The following is a 27,177-nucleotide window of genomic DNA, read 5'->3' as shown; positions in this document are numbered from 1 at the left end:
CTGTTGATGCCTGTGTTGCCTCTTCCGCCCTTCTTTTGTGGCTGCACGCTGCTCCTTCACTGTAGCCAGCTCACCAGTCATCCACCACTGCCTGGAGGTTACCACGTCGTCACTTGTACTGCTCCTCCTAGAGCTTTTCTGGCAGAGACAGACAGAGAAGCTCTCGCTTCTGACGAGTAACAAGAGCAACGAGCACGAAGGGATGTGATCATAGTGGTGTCGTGTTGACGAGTTGAATTGAAGACCCAAAGAAATGCTACCATAACTCCGAAACCTATACAATGCCAGTGTATACCACCCTGAACGCCTTTGCTATGCTCCAAAAAGAGATCTCAGTCACTAGTCGTCACTTCCCCTCCATCCGGTCACCACCACGCCCGCCTCACTCAGAAGCCTTCCAAACACTCCTGCACAACACTTTCTACCATCTTCAACCCATAAAACCCGGCCACCCTCCCATAAACTCCCATCCTCCTCCTCACCTCCCCCCTATCCTTAGTCGCCACCCACTCGCCCGCACACGCACAGTGCTCCATGAACTCATTACTCCTCAGCCTTTTACACTTCCCGCACTTCAAATCCTGCGCACACCACTCCAGCACCATCTTCTGCACCTCACCCACCAACTGCTCCTCGATCCTCAATTTGTCGTACGAAGCGAGGCAGACGGGGTTCTCGCACTTCCACTTGGGCAGCACGACAGGCGCGTCTCCGTCGACGATGGGCGGGAGGAGGGACGCGTCGCGGCACAGGTCCAGATCGCGGGAGGTTGTGCATTCATCGCAGACTACGCCGCGCACGACAAGGGTGGCGGAGGGGTTGGTGAATGTGGCTTCGGCGCTGAATTCGCGGATCTCGAAGAGATTCAGAAGTTCCTTCCTCAGCAGGCGCGCTTCGAGAGTGATTGCGCGGTCGAGGGACAGGACTTGGCATATGCTCTTTACGAGCTGCAGAACGGGGTTTGAGAGATTGAGGTGTGAGCCCGGCAGCGAGGGGAAGGCGTAGTCAGCTGCGAGTTCGGGGTGCAGGATCTCTGTGTGCTGGCGCCGGAGGAGAGTGGAGATGTGCTTGTACAGACCCTTTGTGAAAGTCTTGGGGAGGATCTGCGTCTTCTCGTCTGGATCGATGGTGAGTGGTCTCAACGGTATTTGTGTGACGCGCGGCGTGCTCCCGTCCGGACCCGGGGGAGGACGCTTGCGCGCGTGCATGAGCTCTATGAATTCCAGCACCCACTGCTCGAACACGGGTCGCAGAGTCGGCGGCAGGAAGGAGGCGAGCTGCCAGCACATGATATCGTCGAGGGTCTGGTTGTCTTCTTCGACGATGGTCGCGGTGCCGCGGCCGCCGTAGTTAAACGCGTCGTACCACACGAGATAGTCCCAGTACTCTTTGATCTCGAGGTCCATGAACTGGAACAGCGGTTTGGCCCTGATGGTTTTGATGATGTATTGACTATACGCGTACGCATTGCCGACCTCAGCTTTTGTCGTCTGCAGGAGCAGGCGGTTGGGAGACGCGAATACGATGTGGCTTCCCACGCGCTTGAAGTCGCTCATGAGTTGTTGCAGCGTCTTCTTGCTCATCATCTGCACGTAGTAGTGCAGACTGCGGTCGTAAAGGAAGGAGCCGGGCGAACTGACCCAGCGTACGAGGTGCTGGACCATGACGTCGGCCATTGAGTAGCCGTTGCCTGCGCTGACGGCTTCGACCCACCATGCTTTCACCATCTCGCGCAGCACTGTGATGCCGGCGGATGCGAAGGCATTGTCGGAGTAGATGGTGTTTGTGCCGTCGTTTGCTGAGTCGTAAGATGGCGCCGCAGGGTTGAGAGATACGCTATCTGCGCCCTCAAGGTCGTTGATTAGGGAGGAGGAGAGGATCGTGTTGATGGCGAGGTTGCGCAGGCTCAAGTCGATGCATACCGAAGAGTAGGTGCCGGGGTTGTTGATGGATGGCATCTCCACCGTCTCCAGGGGACCAAGAATATCGTCTTTTTCGTAACCTGCGTGATCTGGCTTCGCCTGACCGGACCACCAGAGGATGACTCGTTCCTTCTGAAGACGTCTGGCGTAGGCGATGTCGATGAGGAAGCGCGGATCGTTGCTCTCCAAGTTGCACAACGGGATGTCGCCGTAGCGCGCCAGTTCCATGAGATGAGATGCCCATGATCCGAGATCGAGATAATGGCTCACAAGGCGCTTGGCAATGAAGGACTGCCAGCCGAGTGGAGGAAGCTGTTTGTCCGACTCATCTGGATGCAGTGACAGGATGGGAAGATCCTTCAGCATCGGGATGTCATGGGATAGCAGCGCCTGGTTTGGAGACTGCATCACAACGATGACCGGCTTGCCTTCATCAGTCTTCATCTTCTTGATCACATCGCCGAGTTCGAGCAACGCCTTCCGTCTTGTCGTGACCATCGTGGTCTTGAAGTGAATGTCCTCTTGATACTCGATAGCCGTCTGCCATGGCTCGCCCTGGCTGTCTTCCATCCGGCGTTGCAGTGCATCAGCATATATCCTGTCGACATTAGGCATACCCTGGGAGTCCTTTGATCTGTTCTGAATGATGATATGCGCATCGTTTTTCGAGGTTGAGAAGACCGCGTAGATGTTGCGATCTCCGCTGCTAACGTGGTACACGTAGAGGTAGCTGAACGAGGCATCAGAAAGATACAATTTCTTCGAAGGGATCTTGCGCAAGGACGATAAGTCGAAACCCTGCTCCATGCCTCTGCCGAGAACACCTTTCTGCGACTCGTCGAATGTGCAGGTGCTGCCTAGCTCGAGGATGGCGCGGATGTTGAGGGGCACTTGCTTCTCGTAGACGCCTTCCACACTGGGGTGGTTGAAAAGCGCCGAGATACTGTTGGCCTCCTGGACATAAGTCTGCTCCGACATCTGGAGCTTGAACAGATGGATGGATGGGTGTCCGTTCGGTAGAGTATGATTAACGACCTTCTCCACAGAGCACCCACTGATCGACACATCAGGCAGATCCTCGCTCCGAAGGTTGAGATACAGTTGTCGCGGCACCACGATCTTCAGCGTGTGGATCTTCTTGTCGATCAGCACGAACGCCTTAACCTCCCCCGGAGTTTCGGTCGGTCGTAGTTGAATGAGCTGCCAGGTGCTGATGAACAGCATCTCCGCCTTGCTCCTGAACAGCGTCCCGATAGCATCTGAAGCATCCACGGGTTTCTCTCCAAACAACTGTCGTCTACGCTTCCGCGCTTGTCGCTGAATCTTCCACTTCTGTTTCTGGTACATGAGCCAGCCAGAGTAGTCTTCGGTGATAGAGGGCATGACTTTCGGCAACGCAGCGTACGGATCTGTCTGCACAGGCACCGCAGGCTCAGGCTCCTTCCGCTTAGACACCATCTTCGTTGCGACGCCTCTCTTCATCTGCGACAGCTTGGGCGCACCAAAGTCCTCAAAGTCGCCAGAAAGCTTGTTGTTGGCGATATTCGCATCGCCATTAGTCAGAGCTTTCTTGCTCTTGGTGAACATATCCGTCATCTTGGTCTGCTGGAATTTGTCTTCCTTCTGACGAATCCTTTTGGCGAGCCAGTCGGGATGCGGTACCCTTGGCACCGGGTTCTTGACTTTCTGGAGCGCCGCAGGGATGGTGATGAGCTTCTGGATGACGGACGCTAGACGCTCGCGGTAGTACTCCCAATCCAGGATACTTCTGATGTCCATCTCACCAGGGTCTTCGCGCATCCACTTCCTCAAAAAGTAGCGCTTGACCGACTCCTCTGCCGAGAAGATGGACATTGGGATGGCACGCTCGGTGACAGGAGCATTTCGAGGTCGTGATGAGATGATGTACTTGCAGTTGAGACCCTTGTCCTTCACCATCTGCTCGCCCAAGAACTCGGCAAGGCGTTTGGCGGTGGTGATAGCGGTGGACTTCTGCGCTCCGTATTCCTCCAGTGTCTTGGTCATGTTCTTGTTCTCGACGATGAGATCAACGAGTTCTTCGTCGGCAAGGGTGGCACCGCGGGTGTCCAGGATGTCGAGCCAGCGGTTGGCGACGTTCGCAACGGCACCGTAGGTCTCTTCGAGCGTCGTACCTTCCAAGAAGAACTTGAAGATCTGCGACTGGAAGTTCTTGATGAGCTTCAACTCGCCACGTCGCTTAACCTCGAATCCCTTCAGTTCTGCAAGACTGCCATCATGATTGAACACAGCATAACGCTTCTTCAAGTTCTTGTCCTCCTCTTTCGACGTCGGCAGAATCATAGCCTTGTACGGCCCGTCCACTTCGAAGAAAATGGTGTTGTCGCTATGCTTCTCGTACTTGAACGTCTTCGGATCCACAAGCGTCTCGTATTGGTGATTCGTGTACTGTTCGTGAACTAAATGATTCAACATCGTGCAAGGATACGAAATGGTCAGTTTCTTGCCGTTATTCATATGGAACGCAAAGTTCTCCGGAAACGTCGCAGGCAGGATAGCCCAGATACCATCAGTATCCAGCTCCAGCGGTCGCCCAATGCGCTCCACTAGCGAACGGGCAAGCTGAATGATGCGCGCACCCGTCAGACAGGTAACACCGGCCATCTCGAGCGAGTACCATCGCGAACCCTTGCGCATGACGTAGCCGTAGAAGGAGTTGAGAATGACCTTGTGCGCCAACTGCATGGAGTCGAATAAGACGACCATCTTCTTCGCATCCTCGATCTGCGCAGCTGGTGCTCCAGCCTTCTTCAACTCTTCAGTCTTGCCCTTCCACACCTTCTGCTTGCCCTTGAAGTCGTAGCGGCGATCACGAAAGCCCACGACTGTATCGACGTAGAAGGGGTTTTCGCGCTGGCAGATGATAGCCTCGCGTTCTATTGTTGTTTGGTCGTGGATCTTGTGGTAGATCTTCTTCGAGTAGTCTGTTAAGCGCTTCTTGACTAGTGTGGCTTGCTCGTCTACTGAAAGCTCTTGGAAAGTCTTTGTCGGAGAGTTTGCGTATTTTCCGGGGAATCGTTCGTTCTCGAGTGCGTTCCGAACCATGTTGTACTCGTCGCGTTTGGCCGGGAGATACTCGCCTCTCCAGGCCCACGGCATTCGGCGATCACACGTTTTCCCCGGTCGGTTGAAGTCGCAGGCTGCACAGTTCGACTCCTGGATCATAGAATCCGGCTGCAGTCGATTTGTCGTCATGATGTTGGGGTACATGGACGCGACGTCCAGATGGTAGATTAACGGTCGTTCATTCCGGTTCGGTGTGTTCTTGAGCTGCATCAGCTTCTCGACAATCTGACCCTTGACCTCCTCGTAGTTTGTGATATCCTCCAGCTTCTTCTTCTCTTCGACCTCAATGCTGAATTTCAGGGCAGCATCAAGGTCTCTGATCAGCTCGTCGATCGCCGTAGGATCTACCGCAAAGTCGTACGGAATATCACTACGGAAGACACCAGCTTCAATACTCTCGACGTGGCCTCCGACGTAGGTCTCCGACTCCAGAAGATGACCTTCCCAGAAGGCTTCCTTTGGCGCCTGATGTTTGTTCGGAAGAACGATGCCTTTCTGATACGCTTGCACCATCAACAGCATCTCGCACAGGGTACCAGTACCCTTTCGCAGTGTATCATCCGGACCCAGCGGGATGATCTTGCACAGAGCGAAGATGAAGGGATGCACATATTTCATGTACAGGTAGTACGTAGCAACAGCGTCGGAAACCGAGTACTCCGCCAGCGTCTGCGGTCGTTCAGAGGCGTACGGTGTCATCAACTCCGGATCCAGCTCATCGGGGTCGTAGCCCAGCTTAGCCATCGTGACAGCCTTGAGGCCACGACTTCCTTGCGGCAGGTAACTGTCTCGACTGACCCAGGCGAAAGCGTCCATGTGCGCGCAGTAGTCAGACTGGTAGATGTCTTCGCTGTTCTTCCGGAAGCCGATTTCCTGGTACATGTCGATACCTAGCACACTAGCTCTTGCCTCGACGAACGGCCAATCGAAGAAGTCTCCGTTGTATGTGACCATGACTGTCGGCCTAGCCTCCTTGATGTGCTCGAAGAACCGCTCGATCAGCGCCTTCTCATCTGGCTCGTTGAAGATCATGAATGGGCCTTGGTACTCGGGTTTCGGGGTGTACTCAAAGTCCTGGATATCCTCGGATACGATCTCGCGGTTGGTGATCAGAAACCCCTGTCCGTCGATCATGTACGACACCATCATGATCTGATCGATGACAGCGTCCGGGAACTTCAGCGGCAGCTTCGTTGTTTCGATATCGTAGGCCATAACGACGGGGTCCGCGGGTGTGAGACGGTCTTCTATACATGTCATGCTGACCACACCGTGCTTCGCCTCCACAGTGTACCAATTTCCAATCCTAACGTCCTTGTCGATGGCCACCCGGACGTGGTATGGGACGTCGTATTCACGCATGTCTAGAATGAAATCGCTGGAATCAACAACAGCCGTAAATCGTTTCTCGTGTTCGTAATCGTCGTAGTCGTAAAAGTCGATATCCGCGTCCCGCGTCGCGACCTCGGCGTATGTGTCCATGGCGTTGACGTTCTTCTTGTTCCTCTCGACTACCGGGCTCACTGCCCTCCGGACGGCGAGGAGGTCGTTCACGTTTGCGAAGCTGAGCTGCAGGAACGTTCTCCGGTACCCTGTGAGATGGTTGGGCATGGACAGATCTTCCTTTTCCACTCTCCTGAGTGTCTTGACTAGCCCTTCGAACGCCCGCCGACACCATTCCTCCACCTCTTGTTCTTTCCCCTTCTTCACTGCGAGCAAGAAGTACGGATCATACTCCAGCGTCGCCTTGAATGTGTCCCCGTCGTCGCCAATGAAGTAGAAATCCACGCCCGCTCTCCCGCCGGGCACCTGCTCGTCTTCTATCGCGGTCGAACGCATATTGACCAGCCAGCCGACCTTCTTCTTGCCGGAGTCGAAACGCGGGAAGCCCATGGACTCATCGATGCGGTCCGCCAAGCGTGTGGCCTCGAGCTTCTCGTTCTGTGATGTTTGTTCGGTGCTTCGTAGCGACGCGGCGTCGACGGTCTTTCGTTTGTTGTGCCCGTAGTTCGACTGTCCGCCTTTGCCCACCCGGCGAAAGGGTTGGCCTGCTCGTCGCGGCGCGCCCATGTTGCGTGGGGTGTGGAAGGAGAATTAAGAGGTGTAAATGCTGATGTAAGCAACTCAGGGTATCATTGGGGCAACTGAAGGTAGGAAAGACGCGGGGGATCGAGGACTGGCAGCGCGGATGCGTAATGCGGGAGAAGGCAGAGGAGGCAGAGCGACACAATGCCCCATAGAAAACACGCTCCACGCGAGGCGCGTTCTCGCGTTTCCGACTAGTCCGCTTTGGCTAAAGTGGTTGCTCGAGCCGTCTTGCTTCAGCCACATCTGGCGCCACCCATCAGGGAGCGGTGCATCATTATTTCTCTCGGGTCTTGCCGCACCACCACCGAGCTCAGCTCACCACCATCGCTCCAAGCTAGCCCGCCAGTCCAGCCCGCCAGTCCAGGGCCTCACTTCGCACCCACGCGGCTACCTCCACGAGCGAAACAACGCAGATCGCCTCCCACAAACCTGTCCTCCATCCCATCCCACATCAGCCCACCATGGCAGACGACACACGGCCGGAGTCCGGCGTACAGACAACGCAAATCGAGAACCTGCCCCCACGGCCCCGCGCGCCCGCGAACAGCATGCCCGGCGGCACAGCGCACACCGCAGGCGGAGAGAAGATGGACAGCGACGGGCCCTCATACATCGATGCAGTCCGTACCCTGGGACCAGAGTACTATCTGAACTTCCACAAGCGGCCCTGCGTACGAGACTCGCAATTGCAAGGCCTAGCCGCCGGTTTTGCAGGCGGCAGTATCGCAGCAATCGTCGGAAGTACGTGGACCCGGCCGCCCAACCAATCCAGAAGCTCACAACACCTTCTTCGCGAACAAGTGGCTAACATTGCATCGCAGAGCCCATCCTAACAGCCTCCAACTGGGCCGTCGCAACCTGGTGCGGCGTCAGCGTCGTCTCCTACCAGGTGTGCCAGTACTACCGGTCGAAGGAAAAGGCGGGCATCAAGCAGGCGCAGGACCTGATGGAGAAGAAGCGCGCGAACATCGAGGCCAAGAAGGAAGCACGGAGACGTCAGAGAGAGGAGTTTGAGAGGCAGGAGGAGCTTCGGCGGAAGGAGGAGGAGAGGAGAAAGAGCTGGGGGCATTGGTACGAGAAGAACGTTAAGTTTTGGTGAAGACGCAAGTGGGGTCACGATCTGTTTGGCAATCTGCGAGGAGAAGACGTGCGCATGGAGCCCTGGGGATGTGGGTGTAAGATGATGGATTAAGTGGAGCTGCGCTCTGTACAGAACCTGTATAAGTCTGTAATATCTGTATGATATGGGTGTCCGACTGCAATGGACTGGACCGAAATGAAACAAAAGCAATGCGATACGCCGTAGTTCCGTGATCCCCTTTGTAATCCAGAAGCCAAAGCTGTTCTGTTCGTTCGTGATGTTGTGTGTCGTGAAGTCGTCGTCGTACAATGTCTTGTTCCTCCATGTCCTCCTTAGATCCACTCATTACAATACTTCAATGCCCCCTTTCCTGCCTCAGCCGGTGCTTTGTTGCACAGTTGGGCTGATTCTAGCCTCTCAACATACTGTGTGGTTTCTGTTCGTCTGATGTATGCCTTCAGCGCGATATTGGCTCATACGGCGAACTGAACCTTCCTCCTGGGTACCTCCACAGCTTGCGCCGGCATCTCCCTTTCTACTGTCGACTCTCTAGAAGCGTGGGGTCTTGCACTGGCACCTCGATGTCTTCTTTGGCTGCGTTTCGCCCTTGCCTCGCGCGTCTCCCTAGTTTTCCATTCTGACAATTGCTGTTTCCTCCTCTGCGCTCTGTGATATGCGATCGCAGGTGTTGGCTTGAACCCAATACCGTTCAGACCAGTCCCGTCGTCGTCTGGATCGTTCGCGGGACCAGTAAGGTGACCCGTGATTTCGTCGTCCTGCCACGTGAGGGCTGAAAGTGGGGGCGATGCAGGCATCTTTCGTGGGCGTGACTTGGACGAGGATCGGTCTGTCAGTATTGATGCCTGACTGTTCTGGCTGCTGAACGATGTTTGGGGCGATGATGTGCTACCAGATGACGATACGAAAGTGGTGGGTTGCGCAAAAGCGGCAATGTCCGTCACAATGCGGGGTCGTGGCGCTTGAGGTGTCTCCGGTATCTCTCTCGAAACATCCAACGTGGGTTCGAAAGCAGCAGTATCCAGAATGTTGACCTTTTTGCGGGGCTTTGCGTTCGTTTCTGCTGTATGTGTGCCTGGTGCCGCCTCGTCTACGTCCATGGCGCCCAGCTTTGGCTTCTTGCGTATTACATCGTCGGTTGGCGTCAGTGGTGACATGGGGATGGCCGCTGTGGCGACGAGGGTCATCCCTCTGAGCTGGTCTGCGACTGCATTTCTGGGGCTGTCTGCGCCAGACGAGGGTGCAGGACTGTCGTCTCGTCGTGGTGGGGTTTGTGCGGGTCGAATGGCGAGGGCCGTGTTGAGCAGTGGGGTTTGCTGGGGCTGGTCGCGCTTTCGCTTCGGCGAGGGGTGAGCAAGCTGCATTGGTGGCATTTCGCCGGCTGTGGCCTTTACATGAGGGCGATATACAGGGCAGGCGCCGTCATAGAGTGTACAGAGTGTGTTGTTGACTGGTAAGCATGCTGCCATTTGCCCATGATCGCTGTTAGCGAATGTGGGGCAGCTGCACGGACCAGACCCTTGGTAGGGCTGTGCATCCCTGCATCTTCCAGCGCCTCACTCCAGGGCTTTGCGGAGAACATCCGCTCTTTACTGGTGGGCTGTCATCTATCGCTTCGTTGTCATCGTCTGTTGGTAGCCCTGCATCTCACAGCGGACCGAATATGGACTATCATAGCTAGGTCTGCCATCTTCATCGTGCTCTCACCCCCTGCTTGTTGCCTGATCGTAGCGTCGAACGACTCGTCTAAACATCTTCCGGACCATGTTCGTGACTTCACTTCACCGCACCGAAAAGCGTTCGAAGAGCAATTACACACTCACTCCATTGAACCATTTGCACCTTCCTCCACCTGACTCTCGCCAGTGGCAATCAGCGTGCGCTGTTCGCACCTGCCTTTCACTATGCAGCAAAGTTCCATCACGGGCTTCTTCAAGAAGACTCCTCGGCCAAATGCCTCTCGAGAAGACGGAAACCGATCAAACAACAACCGACAAGAACGAAGACCGGGACCCTATCGCTCTCGCAGTGGCAGCTCAACACAAAGCACACGTGGCCAACATCGAGGTGGCAAGTCTCCACGCAACATGGAGCTTAAGAAGATTGCAGAAGAAACCAAAGCCGTTCTGCCAGCCGTCCTCAAACCATTGCCTGGGTTCGGCGCTGATGTCTCTTCGATCCACGATGTGAACGGACTTGTACCGCTTGACGCAAAGGATTGCCCAAGACGTACCCTTCCTAATGGTGACAAGGATGCTGGCAGAGCAGGCACCAGGATACGTGTCTTGGATAAGGACTCTTTCGATGCTGCTATTGAGCTTCAGCCGAACTACAAGGCTCATGTGCACCTCAGCAATTCCTCGGCCTCAGCGACTGCAAGTTCAATCAACAGCAAACCGGATGTCAGTTCAGCCGCAGACGACGAGGAGATGGATCTGGATGGTCTTCCACTGAATCAACCGCAGCCTCCAGTCCCATCCTGGGACCTCTCTGCCAAACCATCGAAGCAGGCTAACCCACAACTCAGTCCAGCTACCTCTCGCCACACCTCAAAACCCGTCGCAGTCCTCAACCTCGCATCCGAGCGCCACGCCGGCGGCGGCTGGCAAAACGGTGCCATGGCCCAAGAAGAAGCCATGTGCTACCGGTCCTCCCTCTACCTCTCTCTCCACAAATCCTACTACCCCCTCCCCTCCCTCAGCGTGATCTACACTCCCTCCGTCCTCATCATCCGCTCCGCCACATCCGCCGGCCACATCCTCTACACCGCCCCAGCTCCCGACCTACCCGTCACATCCGTAATCAGCGTCGCCGCCCTCCGGCACCCAGCGCTCACTGACGACAGCAAGAACTTCAAAAACAAGGACCAGCGCGCGGAAACGAAGAGGAAAATTAGAATTAGCTTGAGGGTTGCGGCGAGTATGGGGCACACAAAGTTGGTGCTGGGGGCGCTGGGGTGTGGTGTATTCAGTAATCCGCCGACGGAGGTGGCCGAGTGCTTTCTCGAGGTATTTAGGGAGAAGGAGTTCCAGGGGGGCTGGTGGGAGGACGTGGTGTTTGCGGTTATGGATAATGCTAGGGGTGGCGAGGGAGGGAAGGGTGGGAGCGGGAATTATGGACAGTTCTATCGTGTGCTGGATGACCAGGTCGTATAGGAGAGCTTGAACAGCAGAGACGAAGCCAGGGGCAAGCAATGCGCTTTTGCAGCACCGACACAGCTCTTCGTGTACAGGGCATACCTCACTTTATCAACCGTGGATTGCTGCTGTCGGTCAGGCGATCAGGTCCTTTATTCAAAGTATATCAAGCAGACAGCAACGCGGTTATTTCGACATGGTGACATATCTATACAGGTATCTCCTCCCACTATAGCTTTTGCAAGCTACCCAGTACCATTACGTTCATGAATTCAGACTCAAAACGCCAACCTGATGCAAGCCCTTCGTACAAGCTAAACCATCTTCTCAGCACTCACACTCCTCTTCATCCCCCACGCATCCTCTACACTCGAACTCCTCAAACCCCTTCCATACCCACTCTCACTCCCCTCACTGCTCTCAGTATCAACACACACTACCCTCTGCACATGGATCTTATGCAACTCCACCTCGTCTCCGCACTCACTCCCATCGTCCCTGCTCTTATGCAGTACGCGGCCGTTGCGGCTCTTACTCCTCGTTGTTGAGTGGGGAACGCTGCTGCGTATCTCCGTCGTCACGCTCCCAGGCAGTTTCGCTGCGACGGGAGAGGTTGGGGAGTTGGATTGTTCGTATGGCCAGATGGGCAGGTCTGTTTGTTGGCGCTCGAGTATGCACTCGACGATTTCGTCCTTGTCGTTCCTCGACCCAACCTTCTCAGGTGCGACAACCACACTCTGACGCATGGGCGTTTTTACGCGCTTAGCCTCATCCAAGGTGTTATTCCGACTCGCATGCGTGCTCATGTACGAGCTCGGCTTATCCTTGGACGTCACCCAGTGCAGAACGAGCACGCAGAAGAGAATGTCGGCGTTGCAGCACATTAGGCATATCCAGCCGGGCTCGCCACGCAGGATCATGAGCACGGTTAGGTTGGCGACGGATGTTGTGAGGGTGGCGAGAGAGCCGATGAGGGAGCGGAAGGCCATCCGGTTTAGCTTTGGGTTGGTGGAGTGGCGGTAGGAGTAGAGTTCTAGATAGGCTTAGTATTTGTGTGTTTTGTTTTGAAGGTATGGAGGGTTGGGATAGGGTAAGGGTGAGGGTGAGGGTGGGAGGAGACTTACTGCGTAAAGGCAGAATGAAGAGGAGTGTGAGGTAGATGTTGACAATAACCTCGAACGTGATCAGCGGCAGCATGGCAATCTTCTGCATACCGATGATACACACGCCCTTCTCGTTGATGTACGTAATCCGCCAGACAAAGTTCATGATGACGAAGATTGTGTACGGGAGCATCATGAACACGCAGTTGAACAGCCACAGCTTCGTCTTCAGACGCGGTTTACGCGATCCGCGCACGATGTACGCTCGCTCCACAAGGAAGTAGTAAATCAGGATCTTGGTAGTCATGTAGCACACCAGACACAAGAGGATGCCGCCTTCGCAGACGCCGCGCGAGGAGTTGATTCCCAGGCCGTGGACGATGATGGAGGTTGCGAGGACAAAAAGCGTGGAGTCGATGTATATCAACAGGATGACTGTTGGTGGACTTAGAAAAAGGCCTAGGAGTGGGATAGGTTGGACTTACGCCAGATGGCCAGAGGGATGGATCGCCAGTTCTTGAGCCATGATGTGCGTCTTGCTACTCTTCGTCAGTTCTGATCCTCCATAACAGTCTTGGGATTATTGAGGTTCTTACTGAAGCATATACACAGCACACCAAAAGTACTCATCTGCAGCACAACACTGACAACCTGACCTGGTGTCGGCACCATAGCCGGAGTGTAGTCCTGCGCCATACCGTCTCGCTTGTATTTCACAAGATCCCAGCTCTTAGCTCTTCAGCCTTATCGTACTGCCACCCTTGTTCTCCAACTCTTTCGATAGTAATGCCGACAGCTGAGTAGCACACGGGTACGAAGCAAAGATCGAAATCGTACGACAATCCAGGAACGAGCCCCCGGCCAGGTCTTCAATCAGCCTGGCATGCACATCATTTCTCACTTCCCACACGGTTTCTCTTCCAAAACACGCCTCTTGGATCCTCAAAGTTTGGCTTGCCAGCCCATCCAATGATTGGCACAGGACTTCGATCATCCCGCCTGGCGAGATCCGCGGATGCACGGTCGTGCATGAGAACTCTAATTTCACGGAGGGCCGCCGCGTGGTTGTGACTTGCGGACACAGGCGACGGAGAAAGTCTATCGTGGGACTATTTGGGGTGAAATGGACACAGAGAAAGCCACGCGGAAGCCAAACATCTGGTCGATCGCTGGGTTTGAGCGGCTCCGGGGCGGTGCAGTGTTAAGGATTGTTTGCGGAATACCAACTGGACCCCGTGACCTAACATATTGAGCTAATCCTACCCGTACATTGTGTACTGCCTGCGTACATGTGCTAAGACGCTATATTTTAGCTGCCTCATCAAGGGAAGGTCTACTACACCCTCTGCCGCCGGCCTCTACGTGCGATGGCGTCTTCAAACGTCCAGGGACGGGTGGTGAGCCGAACACGAGATGCGCCACTCTCTGCAGGTCAAATCACAACGGAGCATTTATCACTCGCGTTAAATCTCAAGCGATTAGACAAGATACGAACGCAGCCGGCACAACATCGCGAACTACGGACCGAAGCCAACTCAATTATTGCAAATTCTTAGAATTGAGTTGCAGCCTTGCCTTTCCTGGATGTTTCACTCTTCCCTTCAGGTAAGGATCGGCGGAATTGCTGGATTGATTAGACCGATGCGGGTCTTCCAGAGTTCGGTGCAGCGTTCGACGAAGCGAGTGATGGTTGCACGGCGCATGTATACCAGAATTCGAGCGTGCTAACCTATCTGTTATCTGTGCATACGGCCACTCCAGGTCAAAGTCTGCTTTCACGTACAGCCTCATCAGGAGTGTTTGCCCTAGAGGAGGTACCTAGGTATCTCATTTGTCGCCCAGTGTGAATGATGCCATAGTTAACGCGTCGTTGCAGCAATAAGATTTGTATCGTCGCCGACCTGTTGCTGTCAGATGGTTGTGGTAGCGTTTGAGGCGCATTGGTTGACGGCACAAACCGAGGTTGCTGGCCTCCTCGAGTCAAGCACAGCCCGAGAGTCCGTGAACTGTTCGACGCGAACTGGTGCAGGGTCTTCGAGCAAGGTCAAAGCTAGACTCTCTGGAGTAGGCGATAATGGGTAGGAGTATTGATTGAACGCGGACAATATATCCGCGTTTCATGCTTAAATTTTCCGTTGAGCTTTCCACGGTGTGTATTCAACGTTCTCAGTAACCCTGCCGGCTGGGAGCATTGACTTTGCCACTGGAGAAGGTAGCCGTCTGCTTATCCAGTACCTTCTGCCTCTGTTTGCCCGTGATACCAGTCCTATCTGTTGTGGGTTGCGCGTTCATGAAGGAGTCGAACTCGTCATCATCCGCACCATCAGGGTTCGATACATCGCTGTTGTCAACGTCTTCCTCTTTTGTAGGCGCAGGCTCAGTGCGTGGTATACGCTCGGGGGCTTTCTTGGTATCTTCCTCGTCTTCATCGGTGTGCTTCGAAGATGGGTTGGCGAAGGGCTTCGATGCTAGGACACGCCGGCGCAACTCTGCCATCTCTTCTTCGTCGTCCTCAGATTCAGGGAGGCCGTATGGGTTTTGCGGGTCAACTTCATCTTCGTCTTCGTCTTCATCGTCGTCGTCGTCGTCGTCATCATCATCATCCGACTCATCGATGATTCTCCTGTTCTGGTTTCCGCCAGCCCAGACATCATCCTCAGCACCATCCTCCTTCTCGGCTCGGCTTTGCTCATACTCCTGCTCGATCTTTGCAAGCCAAACCTCTTCCGCCTTCTTGATCTGCTCCTCGTTTTCGCACGCTTCGTAGCGCTTGAGCAGCGCAGCGTTGATGTCTAAAAACGCCCGGCCATACGAGAATGTCGAGAGAATCTCCTCGGCCCATTCTGGGTGACCACAGATGTAGAAGCACGCCGCAAGAGCCTCAACACAGTTCAGTCTCCAAGGCTTTCCGTAGTTGGTGGGGTTTGCCGCAACAAGGTATGGCAGCAATCGTTCGCACTTGCCACCAATCCTGCCAAATGGCACCTCGTCGATCCTGTTCCAGCTTGCTTCTACGACAGCAGCGCCGTACTGATCCAGCAGCTCCTTGTCCTCGCGCGACACAATCTTTTTGCCCTTAGGACTGACTACCACACCCGCGAACTTCTGACCAACGTGTAACTCCCGCATCATGCCCAGGCGCATGAGCCTCTTTCCAGAGCATCGTTTCGCGTCGCAATGTCCTAGATCCCAACATGCGGCCTTGAAGTTGGGCTTCTTGGGACGAGGAGCCTCGGCATCATTCTCGCCTTCGGACTCAGAGTTACGGCGGGGACGTGGTGGACCAGCACCTACGGGCCTTTTTCCTCGGTTCGCATACTTGTTGTTGGGCTTGAAGTCTTTCTTGTGGCGCATGGTGGACGGTTGGGGCGTTGCTCTGCAGAAATAACGTGTAGTGGTGGGGTTGTTGAAGTTTGGAGGGGCAAACGATGATTGACTTCACGATAATTATCGATGGCGCTAGTGAACAAGGGTCCAATGACGTCCTGGTGGGATGCTCTTTCCACATCAAACTTCACACTTCATCATGAACTGGGCCAGAAATTGCGAACAAGTCCTCTATCGGCGGTCGTGTTCGTGACTGCAGGTATCAATGCGCTAATCTAGCAGAATCCCAACTTTTGTGCCGAGCGTGCTACAAGACACCTAAGCTGGCAATTTCACCTTGTTCGCTCTGATGCTGATCACCAAGAGAGTAAGAGGCCTTCCACCGCATCTTGACACTGTTTCCGTTCCCTCTTTGGACGTTGTTCACCCGAATGTTTTGTGTGATTCCGTGCTTCTGGTTGGGCGCAAGCGTAACGCCAGACTGAGGTTCGAGTTGCAATTGCGCACCCTATGTTGTGTTAGCTATGTATGATATATTGTGACTAGTTTTAGCCTACCTTAGATGCTGCAACCTGCAGAGTGAGACCGGATATCGGCAGTGGTGTGTTATTCGATATCCGAGAGTTGATCAGCAGAGTTGTGTCGGCTTCACGCGAGATGTTAAATAGCACGTTAATACTCGAGTTGACGACTGTGATCTCCTTGGAGCTGTCCGGTACGGAGGATGCAAAGGTCCACTCATCATCGTCGTTGGCTGCACTTATGCTACTTTGAGCCAAGTTAGAAGTTGGTCCAGAGATATCACCGCCTAAGAGGTCGACTGCAGCAGACGAAGGTGCCGGCGGTTTAACTGACTGTTGGTACTGGAAAGGTGAGCCTTGGCGAGGCGTTGCTGTGAGAGCAGCGAAAGGGTCTGGCGTGCGAGAAGGCTGAGCAGGACCAGGTGAGAATGTGGCAGATGGCGGTGGGGACGATATCTGTTGTGGAGGTGGTGCTGAGCGTGGCCCTGATGCGAAGAGGTCGGTGATTGCCTGGTTGGAGGCCTTCTGCTGCTGGGGAACTGGCACTCCTGACAGACCAAGCACTGATCCGTTCGAACCACCAAGCGCTATGCTGCCCGATTGACCATAGCTGTCACCACCCAGAGACAACCCTAGCAGGTCGTCTTCCAATGCGTTGCCCTTGCCAGCTGGCTGCCCTGAAGCCGCCCCGGACGACTCTGCTACTGCAGGAGCAGGCGCAGGTTCTGGGTCGCCGAAATCGATCAGGTTCAATTGGTTGTTTGCACCCTTCGAGACTCCAGCACCACTGCGTCCCAATGTGCCCTGTGGTATCTTGTTCGCGCCCTCGATATCGCCGTCCCTGATCAGCTTGTATCGTTGTATTGTGCGATGTATGCTGTCGTTGATTTCGAATAGTTTGGCCACGGCCTCTGTGTCTTCTGAATCCTCTTCACACATCTTGTGGATCTTGGGTTGCGCATTCTGCAGAGCACTGGCGAGTTCCTCGAAAACGTCACCCTCCTTGAGCTGGTCTCCAGGCTTGTAACCCTGCAGCATCTCCTCCAGTATCCTAGCCTTCTGTTGGATCTTACCAACTTCTTCAGCCGCCTTTGCGCGCCAATCCGTCTTGTTCCTTTGGTCGTAACCAGCCATCACTTTCATAAGCTTGTTGGCCTCCTGCAAATCTTGAGGTCCGCCGCGACGAATGAGCTCTTGGAGCTTCGCAGATTGCGCTTCTCGTTCTTCTGCTTCCATTTCCTCGGCGGATCGAAGGTTCTACCTGCGGTCAGTATAATGCCCTCACTATACTCCTACTAACAGACGTACATCACTTGGATTCAAGACGGCTGCATCTTCCTTGCGTACTTCTGGGAATATGTACCCCTTGTAGCTCAGCAGTCTGTGCATGTCCCTGATGAACCCTAAATCGTCCTTGTACCGCGATGTCTGGCATATTGTCTGCCGCCATTCTTCGATCAATTCGAGGATTCGGTTCTGGACGCGCGACGAGTGCACCGGTGGGCGCTCGGGGAAACGGCGGACGAGCTCGTTGAGGAACTCCTTGGTGCTGATTTGAAGGTGGAACGGGTAGCCGCAGTTTTTGACGCAGATATCGAGGAGCTGTATGAGGTGAGCTTTGAGTCGATTATGGGAGGGGGGGGGGGTAGCTCTTTCGTACACTGAGCGCAAGTAGGGCGACATTCTGGTTGCGGTGGTTGACATAGTGTACTATGGACACGGCTGCTTCTCGAGGCCTGCATGTTGGTGAGCCGCCTGTTCTGTCCAAGCTTCGGCGGTGTGTCCATACGCAGAGCCCTTCTTCTGGTTGATTAGGTCGGTGATCTCGAGGTTCAGCGCGAGGTTTGGCTCGAAGTTCTGCGGGTCGCACGCCTGCACTGTTACACAGTCAGTCTACTACGATCGCCCACACCTCAATTGCCGTGTACGTACATATGAAGCGCTGCAGCGGAGAGGTGGGTGCCTCGCCAAACGCGCCATAGCGGTCGCGGGCGGCCATGCGCGCAGATGCTGCCTCCATTGCCGCCGCTGATGGAGATCTGCTGGTATAGTTGGGAAACACGGTTGCGCACGGTTCGGGAAACTGGGGGGTAAAGACAGATAGACGTATGACGAAGCACCCTATGCCCGAAAGAGGTGCAGATTGAGGCGTGGGAGTTGGGGTGAATGGCGGGTATCTAGCCAATGGTTCGACGACAGCCACAGCAGCAGTCCGCCGCAGCAGCTTGGCGCTGAGACTCCACTATACCACAACTTCACCTACACACACCTGCATATTGCACTTTACTTTAAGGATCGTGACAGCCATACCAGCTCATAGCAGTGTCTGGTTCTCTTGCGTCTCAATCCCCACTGGGAGCGAGAGTGTGTGCTTAGTACACTGATTTCAAGGCCTCGAGTATCTTGAGGGCAGCAGTACCACCACGACACGTACGACCTACAATACTCACCAACATGTTAATCGATACACCGGAGAGACCTGCCTTTCGAAGAAGAAGTATCGGACGCCCCTCCGGTCATTTACACCGGGTTCGCATTCACAGTTCTGTCACGCCCTCCACCCTGCGTCGATCAAACAATCCTGTCTTGTTTACCGCTCCAGCCTTGCGCATGGTTCCATGCATGACCGAAGGAAACAACCTGATCGCATGTTTAGAGGACGGAGACTTGGCGTTTATGTGCTTCCCTCCGGTGGGCAACTTTCGAAGTGGTCGCACGCACCTTTTGCTGCTCATCTGTCACCCCAAAAAGGGAATGTCATCTCCATGAAACATCTAGCCTCATCGTTTGACAGACATTGCTCCACAACGCAGCGGCAGAGCGCCCCCTCAATTCTATCGTGAATTTCCCTTGGCCACGCGCGGACGGAGAATTCCTGCGTGGCTTCGGCGGTGGTGCATGGTAGCCTGTATATGCTCGTATTCAACGTCGTGGGGCGTAAGTATATACATAGGCATTTCCACCTCCAAGCATTTCCCATTCATACCTTCACTTGTCTTTTCTTAAGCATTACATTCGTTTCAGTCACTCGTTCTTCACTTCGTCATGGTCAAGTTTGAGCTTATGGCCGCTTCGGCCCTTGCTATGGGTGCGCTGGCACACCCTACCATCAAGCACATTGGCAGCGAGAAGCGCTTTTGCGCCAACGAGGCTCCTGAAGCCATCTTCGCTCGCGGCCTGACCTCGCGCGCCACGATCGCCAAGGCCACAACCTGGAACCCCCCTTCATCCATGGTCACTGCCCTCGATCAGGTCTGGAAGCAGACTCTCAAGGAGAACCCCGACGGTCTCCAGGACAAGAACTGGATCACCGACCAGCTCATCGCCAATAACGGTAGCATCAACTACTGCGTCCGCTGGAACACAGACGCTCACAATAGCACCGCCGCCGACCGCACCAAGATTACCACCGCACTCCAGCGCTCCCTGCAGAAGTGGTTCGATGTCCTCGTTGGCTTCGAGGGCTTCCCGCTCACCAATCTGACCGTCAAGACCGTCGGCTACGCTGTCAAGGACAAGAGCCTGATCCAAGGCTCCACTTCGGGCCTCGACATCTACACCACCACCGACGCCGACGGCGTCCCAGAGTGCGACTCCCGCTGCTACCGCGGTGCGCACCTCGACGACCCCAACGGCATCAGCTCGTGCCCTGGAGGCGAGGACAGCCGCTACGACATCTCGCTCTGGTTGGACAAGAGCCTTGAGGGCCAGATGGGTGGTTGGGGTTACAACTGGTAAGATCACCCTGCGCTATGAATCTCTACACTTACTAACAACATTCACAGGGGCGAGGAGCTCGGTCCCGACTACGTCCTCAACAACCTCGACTCGGACAACATCCACATCCTCCTGCACGAGATGGGTCACGGCTTCGGCCTGCTCGACTTCTACGACTGGGTTCCTTCCGGCCAGACCAGCTTTATCATGATGGCTGGTTCCGCGATGGAAATCACCGAGTTCGACGCCTGGATGTTGAGGGATTGGTACCGCAAGCTCAAGGCCGTTCGCGGCTGGTAGACTCGTCGTCTAGAGTCTGCAAGACCTAATTATCGGTGTCCTTGATGCTGGTTTTAGCACGCATCGTCGTGGTGCTCTTCAGAGGAGACAAACCCGCTGTCGGTGTGCACGGTCGTCGACAGGGATGACGTTTCTATTGGTGTTTGTATTACTGACAGCGAGTTTTTGTCCTCTGAAGAGTACCTTGGCCGATGTGTGCTGATCCTGAGTTGAGAGGGCCCGGTTGTTGGTGTCTTCTTGCGTACCAATCCTCTCGGTTCACAGCGGATGGACAAGCGTGCCGGCGATAGAGGTGAAGTGCGATCTCTTGTACATATATTTTTCTTACACAATACATATTCTTCAATTGACCATGGCGCTTTATGTTTGGTCCAACATCTTCTCAACTCATCGCCCCACCCGATCTTCTCTACCAGACCGCTCATATTGAGTGCTTATGCTGCGATCTGCAAGAAATCCTTAACCAAATATGCAGAGTACCCAGCTAACGCAACAAGCACCGTCTGTGTCCCATAGTATCCTACAATCCTTCCTGGGCCCGTTGAGTCCTTAATCATTAGGCCGGCTTCGACATGGCTAACCCTGAACGCAAAGAGCGCCCCAAGTGCCCAGTTGAGATAGGTCCTGTTCGCGCCGTTGAGCTCGGCAAGCAGAGCGATAGCGAGAGCGAGAGGCACGTTCTCAGCGAAGTTGAGCTGCGCGCGTGTCGCGACGTAGAGCGGGTCGTTGGTGCCTTGCGTGCTGTCGGTGGAGTCGCCCATGTATCTTCATGTCGTGAGTAAGCTGGACTACCAAGTGTGTGTAAAAGAGTGGGAGCGTACGTCTTCGAGCTCAGGCGGTGGTACACAATACGATTCTGCAGGAATACGTAGTATGCAGCGAAGGGCGCGGCCCAGGTTGCGGTCGCGGGGGCAAGGAGTGGCATTGGGACGCCAAGGCCGATTTTGGTCGCCATTGTGAATGATGAGAGGTTCGTCGAGTAGATTGGGGGAGTGCAGGACTGGCGATGAAGCTGTTCGGATGGCTGGAAGCTTTTCGAAGTGAGGAGTTCAGATGTTTTGGTCAGAGCTACTTCGGTGTGGTGACGTCGTTCAGGGATCTAGCTTTCTATTTAGCGCGGTGTTAGGGATGTGGATCACCCGAAGAACCTCTTGAGGTCTGGATCATCGTGGATATTAGGAAGTTAGAAAGGAAAGTTTGTGGTCGTTGCATATATCAAAGTTGATGGTGGCAGTCTTCTGCAAAACGACTCGACAACGCAGAAAGCCCAGTGAAGGGTGGCCAATCTTGAAACTTGAACGTGAACCTATGGACTTGACAATACGAACATACGGAAGTCAAGAAATATTATGCAAGGATATAGTACAGACGTGACAGGCTTCGGCATTCGCTTTGGAGTGTCAAAATGCGTAATATACAGTCGTAGCTCCTCAGTGAATGTTCGGAAGGAGGTTACCGACTCTATAGCGATAGTTTAGCTTTGACCCATGTGGACTGAAGAGATCGACTGACCGGTTTCATGTGCTCTGCATCGTTCTCTTTGTTGTCTTGTCGGACCTCGTTCAGCATCTTGTCGATGCCTCGTTCTGACAGGGCTTTCTGTCGCAAAGGTGAGTTCAGAATCGTTGCTACTTGCTTGGATAACTTACTGATAGACACTTCTCATACTGGTCAAACATGGGCTTGCATTCATCTGAAGTTGAAGTGCCTCTCAAAAACTCTGGATTCGATCAGCGAAGTCGGCGTGAGCACCAGAGTATATCATACTCTCGCTATACCACTTCAGGAAGCAGTTGTCATATTTTCTTTCTTCATCAGTGACTACGTATCCAATGGACATCAATATATACATACTCCTTGACCTCGTTACACTCTGGTGCCAACGATGCAGACATGATGTTGGATGTGTAGAACGGAGAAAGACCCACCGGCGGCGAGTGAAGGTCGCGCCTGCCTACAGCTCTTATCGATAGTCGCGCCAAGACCTTGAATTTCTGCGGCGCCTTCTAAGAAAGTTGCGACACTGCGCATTCTCGCCCAGACATAGCCTGCGTCAACAAAGACGTTGTGCTGTATATAGCCACTCCAACCACCGCCGAAGCATGCGCAGCCATTGAAGACGTCATGGAATCCTTCAAATCACTGCAGGACGAGATCTCTAAGGCCCTGGTCTCGACAACACGGTCCGCGACACGCATTGCAGGCGCAGACATTGCCTTTCAAAGGTCGCTCAACCCAGATGTGGGTGCAACCCTCGATACGCAGAATGGGCGCCTTCTCCATCTTGCGCAACGCCTTCTCGAGAACGCTGCCGCGAGCTCGGACGCTGTAGGTCCCAAGCTACCCGACGTCGAATCCATAGACGGCAATTGGAGGGCGGTCGTTGATGTCATCGACAGCTTGCTTGAGAAGGCCGACACGAGCCTTGACGAGTATACGGGGGTGGTGAAGCGATTGAGTCCCAGCGCAGACCAGGTAAGGAGGACGAACGGGTGTCGTGCACACATTTGCTGACAGATATAAAGGCTGCTGTGAAGCCACGACCCAATATCGCCGAGAAGAAACACCTCGCAAAGCCACAGCTCACATTCGAAAATGTGCCGACCAACGACGAAACTGGCGGCTTCCGCCCATTGCTGGTCACGAAGCCGCATGCGAAGATTCCACTGGAGGAATGCTTGAAGACCTTCAAGGACAGCAAAGGCCGAGAACAGTACCCTCATCCTTACCAGATCGAAATCGAGACCTACGAATACCCACAAGCCGTCTACGAACATGTGGAACCACAGCAATACCCACCCTTCGAGGAAACCACCGCGACATTTGTGGACACACCTGAGGCCGTCGAAGATATGTTAGCTGAGTTGAAGACTGCGAAAGAGATGGCTATCGATCTGGAGCACCACGACAATCGCTCATACATTGGCATGGTATCCCTCATGCAGATCAGCACACGCGAAAAGGATTGGATTGTGGACACACTCAAGCCCTGGAGACGGAAGCTGGAATGTCTGAACGAAGTCTTCGGAGACCCTGGTATCCTGAAGGTTCTGCACGGATCCTATATGGACGTCATGTGGCTCCAGCGTGATCTCGGACTCTACCTGGTTGGCTTATTCGACACATACCACGCGGCACGGTCATTGGGCTACCCAGGTGCAAGTCTGGCATACCTGCTCGAGAGGCACGTCAACTTCAAGGCGCAGAAACAGTATCAGATGGCCGATTGGCGAACACGACCGCTGAGCCAGGAGCTCTTCGATTATGCTCGCGCAGATACCCATTTCCTACTTTACGTGTATGACAAGATGCGAAACGAACTGGTGGACAAATCGGACATCTCGGACCCTGAGAAGAACAAGGTCCACGATGTGCAAGAAAAGTCGAAAGAATATGCCCTGCAGCGATATGAGCACCCGGTATATGACCGCGAGTTAGGTCTCGGACCCGTTGGCTGGTACAAAGTCATCTCGAGATCACCCGTCACGTTCACGCCACAGCAATTTGCTGTTTTCAAGGCAGTACATCAATGGCGCGATGAATTAAGCCGAAAGGAGGACGAGAGCACATTCTTCATCATGCCAAATCACGCATTGTTCAGCATAGCGCGCATGATGCCTTTGGATAAGCCGGCGCTCTTTACAGCTATACAGCATGTCTCGCACCTCGTTCGCGCTCATGCGGATGAGCTTGTGAGAGTTGTTGCGCGAGCAAAGGAGGACGGTATCGATGGACCCGAGCTGAGCGATGTCCTAACGAAGATTGCGGACATGCGGGAAGCGGAGAAGGCTGCGAAGTATGCGTCGGACACCCCGAAGAAGACTGCATCTGAACCTGTCGTGGCAGCCGCTGAACCGGCACCTCTACAAAGCAGCGTTGCCTTACCAGCGAAGAGAATGTCGGCTTCAGATTTCTGGGGTGGGCTATGGTCCTCAGCTCCAGCTTTTGAATGGCAGCGAACCATCGATATTGCTCTTGCCCTTCCCTTACCACCACTGACCGCCGAAATCTTTGCCGATACCAACGGCAAATCTGACACCAACACGCCCAAGGCCGAGAAGCCACGACACACATACGTCCCTAAGGAGGATAGGCCACAAGAAGATCAGCGAACCGACATGTTCGTTGTGAAGCAGCTTGGTGGCAAGAAGAGGAAGCGGGCAGAAGCATCGGAGGCTGGAACCCCAGCAAAGCCTGCACTCGATCCCATGACGAACGACGAAATCATTCTGGACGGCGCAAACGAAGAAGACGACGAAGAGGCCGCGCGGGCCGCCAGGAAGGCCGCACGCAAAGCCGAGAAGAAACAGAAGAAGTTGGAAGCGCAAGCTGCGTCACTCAACGATGCCGGCGAACCTGCATTTGATTATGCCAATGCACCAACGGTGCTGCATGCCGCTGATGAGCAAGCGAAGAAGGATGCGAGAGACAAGAAGAAGGATAAGAAGGACAAGAAGAAGAGGGGCTTCCAAGGTTTTGCAGGCCTCACGGATGCGCCTAAGGGGCTGCCGAGGACGCAGAAGGAAGTTGCTGGGAGAAGCAAGACGTTCTCCAGATAGGGCGTGGACACTTAGCATTAGTTGGGCGTTCCCGGCGCATCATCAGTCCTGCATTATTTCGTACATAGTTTTGCATCATGATACCTTGCTGTGGCGGTATCGATCAAGTCCTTTGCTTGCATTAAGCAATCAGACAGACTTTTCTCCATCGCATCAGCAAACAACCGTGTGACTATAGAGAGGATTTGGCCTGAAGCAATGTTCCTACTAGGAATCGACCGACGTATCACCATGCTTGCAGGCTACCGCTTACAAGTCGTAGAACACAGAAGTGAAATCGGTTGCGCTCGTGAGCAGGCCATGAAACGCAAGAATGCACTTGCCAGCATCGTTGAGTCGAAGAATGTATTCACGATCATCAACGGTAACTGCACACATCACTGCTCACTTAAAGATTGCCTAAACTGACTTCCAAAGCCCATGCACGCTTCCTATACGGCCGCGATAAGACTTATGATGTCGTTGTTGCCCAAGACGATGATGAAGACATGGTCTTTCTCATCGGCTACACGGAAGCAAGCACGCGTCTCAACACCGCTGGTGAGATTGAGGTGGTGAAGAGCAAAGGGACTAGGGACTACTCAGGAGATGGAAGTCAGCTGTATAGCGAACGACTGTACTGAGGAGGGCCCGCATACTGTCACAGACTGACTGTTTATCTCTCTAAGTCATGAACTGCAGCGCGATGTCGATCGTGTTATGAAAGAGCGGAAATTGAAGGTTAAGAATGTGCTTGAGGGAGAGGAGGGATATTTTTGAACATGATTGCAGTCTTGTGTACCGCCGGTCTGACTCTGATGATAAGGGAGACCAAGGCAATAGGTCAGACCTACAATTTCGTGTGCGAAACGTGTGTGGTTTGACGTGAAGAGTTTCAATGGTTTGTGAACATGTGGCATTCATAGCGCCTCAGTGAATGACAATCGTGTTGAATGGTTACTAGGTGATCGATCTATTCTTTGTGGATTTTAAATGGGGAGTTCTGTTGTCGTTTCGAGGTTTCTCACCTCCAGAACCCTCGCAGGAGGAGTACAACATCATGTGCATTAACCTTGTTCTCAGGTACCGTTGCGGCCATTGTCTTGAAATCGAACTGATTTGCGGCGAGAGCAAGTGCAAGCGTACAAAGCAATCACATGCAACCGACGACAATGAGTGCGGAGACTGTTGTCGGAAGATCGACGTCGAGAACCAGACATTGCGAACACGCATCAAGACCATCGAGAGCAACGTCCGCAAGATCCGAGCAAACGCAATCCAGGAATATACCGCCAGCTTACACGTTGAGATCAAGAAGAAATATATCTGTCGGCACGAAGCTACGTCTTCATACACACCCAATAACAGTGCAATCTCGAGCAAAGACTGTCGTTACCATGTGCAGTATTCCACCAGAGTAGACGTGAGGTGCGGAGCCTGCCAACGCCAACAGCTAGTCAACCGCGATGCAGAAGTACAAGGCTTATATGCAGCTTCGCGAGATCTACAACGTCAGGTCGAACAATACGAGCTGGACCTTATCGAGACCATTGAAGAGCGCGATGACGTGCTGCAGAGGTTAGAAAACGAGGGCATCAGAGAAGTCAGGGACCTCCGTGACACCATTGCAGACATTCGAAAACAGAACGAAGAATATGACCTTCAAGCAACTGCATTTATGGCTCAGCAACGTGAGCGGCTGGCTCAAATGGAAGCACAAAATGCAGAGGCGGACACTGCTCTCTTAGACCTGGAAGAGAAGCTGCAGATCGCGTTACTGGAGCACCAGATGCTGCATGAAAAACTGAAAGAGTACCAAGAGACTGACACAGCTGTAGCTGCGACTCTTGCATTCGCAATGGTACGAAGCGAAGGCACTGCCGCCGCACAGGATCAAGATTTGGACGATGCATCTGCCGAAATCGATGACGAGTGGTGGTCAGAGAATGAGGAGAATGTGGAGGTAACTCCGGACGATAACAATAAAGATTCCGCTGTGTTGTCAAACGATCATGTTCGACATCTGGCTGGAGTATCTGAAGAGGTAAGGTCACGGGACCATGAGTCTTCGCCGGTTACCAAAACCGAGGATACTCACCCATGTTCAACTGCGGTGAAGGAGCAAGACACCACAAGAAAGCCATCAAGACCATCGAAGCCGCCCAAATAGACCAAGCTGTTTAATGCAAACTCGACGCCTGAGAAAGTGCCTGTGATACCACCGTTTTTGGAGACATGATGCAGGAGCTGAGAGGAAGGCTTGGACAAGGCTTGGAGAGTATAGCGAATCGTATGGGGTAACTTGATAGTGCATTTGAAT

At 53.9% G+C, this 27,177-nt stretch overlaps 13 protein-coding genes across 13 annotated transcripts; 6 read left to right on the top strand and 7 right to left on the bottom strand.

Moving 5' to 3' along the window:
• Positions 1–386: 386 nt before the first annotated feature.
• On the bottom strand, positions 387–7,206 carry BU25DRAFT_489396 (DUF1744-domain-containing protein; the record flags this gene model as incomplete). The annotated part of the gene is made up of 1 exon (XM_033711419.1): positions 387–7,206. The coding sequence occupies exon 1, from the start codon at positions 7,095–7,097 to the stop codon at positions 387–389; it is 6,711 nt and encodes a 2,236-aa protein (XP_033564184.1). The 5' UTR covers positions 7,098–7,206.
• Positions 7,207–7,414: 208 nt separating this feature from the next.
• On the top strand, positions 7,415–8,277 carry BU25DRAFT_408583 (uncharacterized protein). Its single transcript, XM_033705852.1, has 2 exons — positions 7,415–7,856; positions 7,937–8,277. Exons 1-2 carry the CDS (start codon positions 7,577–7,579, stop codon positions 8,212–8,214), a joined length of 558 nt encoding a protein of 185 aa, XP_033564183.1. The 5' UTR covers positions 7,415–7,576; the 3' UTR covers positions 8,215–8,277.
• A 46-nt stretch (positions 8,278–8,323) lies between these two features.
• On the bottom strand, positions 8,324–9,643 carry BU25DRAFT_408581 (uncharacterized protein). Its single transcript, XM_033705851.1, has one exon. It carries the CDS (start codon positions 9,585–9,587, stop codon positions 8,670–8,672), a length of 918 nt encoding a protein of 305 aa, XP_033564182.1. The 5' UTR covers positions 9,588–9,643; the 3' UTR covers positions 8,324–8,669.
• Positions 9,644–9,789: 146 nt separating this feature from the next.
• On the top strand, positions 9,790–11,596 carry BU25DRAFT_408580 (uncharacterized protein). Its single transcript, XM_033705850.1, has one exon. The coding sequence runs from the start codon at positions 10,119–10,121 to the stop codon at positions 11,367–11,369; it is 1,251 nt and encodes a 416-aa protein (XP_033564181.1). The 5' UTR covers positions 9,790–10,118; the 3' UTR covers positions 11,370–11,596.
• Positions 11,518–13,571, bottom strand: BU25DRAFT_262511 (uncharacterized protein). Its single transcript, XM_033701748.1, has 4 exons — positions 13,051–13,571; positions 12,940–12,993; positions 12,476–12,889; positions 11,518–12,384 (listed from the first exon to the last, which is right to left on the bottom strand). Exons 1-4 carry the CDS (start codon positions 13,148–13,150, stop codon positions 11,666–11,668), a joined length of 1,287 nt encoding a protein of 428 aa, XP_033564180.1. The 5' UTR covers positions 13,151–13,571; the 3' UTR covers positions 11,518–11,665.
• An 861-nt stretch (positions 13,572–14,432) lies between these two features.
• BU25DRAFT_262518 (DUF367-domain-containing protein) lies at positions 14,433–15,860 on the bottom strand. Its single transcript, XM_033701749.1, has one exon. It carries the CDS (start codon positions 15,806–15,808, stop codon positions 14,621–14,623), a length of 1,188 nt encoding a protein of 395 aa, XP_033564179.1. The 5' UTR covers positions 15,809–15,860; the 3' UTR covers positions 14,433–14,620.
• A 159-nt stretch (positions 15,861–16,019) lies between these two features.
• On the bottom strand, positions 16,020–18,451 carry BU25DRAFT_408575 (VHS-domain-containing protein). Its single transcript, XM_033705849.1, has 6 exons — positions 18,235–18,451; positions 18,092–18,179; positions 17,963–18,038; positions 17,611–17,904; positions 16,339–17,559; positions 16,020–16,289 (listed from the first exon to the last, which is right to left on the bottom strand). Exons 1-6 carry the CDS (start codon positions 18,320–18,322, stop codon positions 16,089–16,091), a joined length of 1,968 nt encoding a protein of 655 aa, XP_033564178.1. The 5' UTR covers positions 18,323–18,451; the 3' UTR covers positions 16,020–16,088.
• A 1,046-nt stretch (positions 18,452–19,497) lies between these two features.
• BU25DRAFT_305345 (uncharacterized protein) lies at positions 19,498–20,301 on the top strand (the record flags this gene model as incomplete). The annotated part of the gene is made up of 2 exons (XM_033702058.1): positions 19,498–20,036; positions 20,088–20,301. Coding segments are annotated over 2 exons (753 nt in total), but the record flags the coding sequence as incomplete, so codon positions are not given.
• A 372-nt stretch (positions 20,302–20,673) lies between these two features.
• Positions 20,674–21,770, bottom strand: BU25DRAFT_408573 (uncharacterized protein). The gene is made up of 2 exons (XM_033705848.1): positions 21,141–21,770; positions 20,674–21,084 (listed from the first exon to the last, which is right to left on the bottom strand). Exons 1-2 carry the CDS (start codon positions 21,272–21,274, stop codon positions 20,754–20,756), a joined length of 465 nt encoding a protein of 154 aa, XP_033564176.1. The 5' UTR covers positions 21,275–21,770; the 3' UTR covers positions 20,674–20,753.
• BU25DRAFT_262462 (UPF0203-domain-containing protein) lies at positions 21,528–22,250 on the bottom strand. The gene is made up of 4 exons (XM_033701747.1): positions 22,174–22,250; positions 22,087–22,124; positions 21,969–22,039; positions 21,528–21,918 (listed from the first exon to the last, which is right to left on the bottom strand). The coding sequence occupies exons 1-4, from the start codon at positions 22,212–22,214 to the stop codon at positions 21,781–21,783; spliced, it is 288 nt and encodes a 95-aa protein (XP_033564175.1). The 5' UTR covers positions 22,215–22,250; the 3' UTR covers positions 21,528–21,780.
• A 123-nt stretch (positions 22,251–22,373) lies between these two features.
• On the top strand, positions 22,374–24,983 carry BU25DRAFT_438384 (uncharacterized protein). Its single transcript, XM_033709059.1, has 2 exons — positions 22,374–22,794; positions 22,845–24,983. Exons 1-2 carry the CDS (start codon positions 22,444–22,446, stop codon positions 24,876–24,878), a joined length of 2,385 nt encoding a protein of 794 aa, XP_033564174.1. The 5' UTR covers positions 22,374–22,443; the 3' UTR covers positions 24,879–24,983.
• A 126-nt stretch (positions 24,984–25,109) lies between these two features.
• Positions 25,110–25,501, top strand: BU25DRAFT_456402 (uncharacterized protein; the record flags this gene model as incomplete). The annotated part of the gene is made up of 2 exons (XM_033710024.1): positions 25,110–25,242; positions 25,296–25,501. 2 exons carry the CDS (start codon positions 25,110–25,112, stop codon positions 25,499–25,501), a joined length of 339 nt encoding a protein of 112 aa, XP_033564173.1.
• Positions 25,502–25,917: 416 nt separating this feature from the next.
• BU25DRAFT_485114 (uncharacterized protein) lies at positions 25,918–27,126 on the top strand (the record flags this gene model as incomplete). The annotated part of the gene is made up of 1 exon (XM_033711220.1): positions 25,918–27,126. One exon carries the CDS (start codon positions 25,918–25,920, stop codon positions 27,025–27,027), a length of 1,110 nt encoding a protein of 369 aa, XP_033564172.1. The 3' UTR covers positions 27,028–27,126.
• Between the last annotated feature and the right edge of the window lie 51 nt (positions 27,127–27,177).

This window comes from Macroventuria anomochaeta (genome assembly GCF_010093625.1).
Source record: "Macroventuria anomochaeta strain CBS 525.71 unplaced genomic scaffold BU25scaffold_8, whole genome shotgun sequence".
In the NCBI taxonomy this organism is placed as follows: Eukaryota; Fungi; Ascomycota; class Dothideomycetes; order Pleosporales; family Didymellaceae; genus Macroventuria; species Macroventuria anomochaeta.
Note: the sequence above shows the minus strand (reverse complement) of the source record. Positions and strands in the feature narration are given on the sequence as shown.

Excerpts from the sequence above, each read along its gene's own strand:
- BU25DRAFT_408583 (XM_033705852.1), top strand. The coding sequence starts at position 7,577 with ATGGCAGACGACACACGGCCGGAGTCCGGCGTACAGACAACGCAAATC. Across the intron at positions 7,857-7,936 it reads TATCGCAGCAATCGTCGGAA|AGCCCATCCTAACAGCCTCC; the intron begins GTACGTGGACCC and ends ATTGCATCGCAG.
- BU25DRAFT_408581 (XM_033705851.1), bottom strand. The coding sequence starts at position 9,587 with ATGCCACCAATGCAGCTTGCTCACCCCTCGCCGAAGCGAAAGCGCGAC.
- BU25DRAFT_262518 (XM_033701749.1), bottom strand. The coding sequence starts at position 15,808 with ATGCGCCACAAGAAAGACTTCAAGCCCAACAACAAGTATGCGAACCGA.
- BU25DRAFT_408573 (XM_033705848.1), bottom strand. The coding sequence starts at position 21,274 with ATGGCGACCAAAATCGGCCTTGGCGTCCCAATGCCACTCCTTGCCCCC. Across the intron at positions 21,085-21,140 it reads CACCGCCTGAGCTCGAAGAC|ATACATGGGCGACTCCACCG; the intron begins GTACGCTCCCAC and ends CACGACATGAAG.
- BU25DRAFT_262462 (XM_033701747.1), bottom strand. The coding sequence starts at position 22,214 with ATGTCTGCATCGTTGGCACCAGAGTGTAACGAGGTCAAGGA. Across the intron at positions 22,125-22,173 it reads GAGTGTAACGAGGTCAAGGA|AAAATATGACAACTGCTTCC; the intron begins GTATGTATATAT and ends TGATGAAGAAAG. Across the intron at positions 21,919-21,968 it reads AGTATGAGAAGTGTCTATCA|AAAGCCCTGTCAGAACGAGG; the intron begins GTAAGTTATCCA and ends CCTTTGCGACAG.
- BU25DRAFT_438384 (XM_033709059.1), top strand. The coding sequence starts at position 22,444 with ATGGAATCCTTCAAATCACTGCAGGACGAGATCTCTAAGGCCCTGGTC. Across the intron at positions 22,795-22,844 it reads TGAGTCCCAGCGCAGACCAG|GCTGCTGTGAAGCCACGACC; the intron begins GTAAGGAGGACG and ends ACAGATATAAAG.
- BU25DRAFT_408575 (XM_033705849.1), bottom strand. The coding sequence starts at position 18,322 with ATGGAGGCAGCATCTGCGCGCATGGCCGCCCGCGACCGCTATGGCGCG. Across the intron at positions 18,180-18,234 it reads TCCGCTGCAGCGCTTCATAT|TGCAGGCGTGCGACCCGCAG; the intron begins GTACGTACACGG and ends ACTGTGTAACAG. Across the intron at positions 17,905-17,962 it reads TCGCCCTACTTGCGCTCAGT|CTCCTCGATATCTGCGTCAA; the intron begins GTACGAAAGAGC and ends CACCTCATACAG.
- BU25DRAFT_408580 (XM_033705850.1), top strand. The coding sequence starts at position 10,119 with ATGCAGCAAAGTTCCATCACGGGCTTCTTCAAGAAGACTCCTCGGCCA.
- BU25DRAFT_262511 (XM_033701748.1), bottom strand. The coding sequence starts at position 13,150 with ATGGCGCAGGACTACACTCCGGCTATGGTGCCGACACCAGGTCAGGTT. Across the intron at positions 12,994-13,050 it reads TGTGCTGTGTATATGCTTCA|CAAGACGCACATCATGGCTC; the intron begins GTAAGAACCTCA and ends GACGAAGAGTAG. Across the intron at positions 12,890-12,939 it reads CATCCCTCTGGCCATCTGGC|TCATCCTGTTGATATACATC; the intron begins GTAAGTCCAACC and ends GTCCACCAACAG.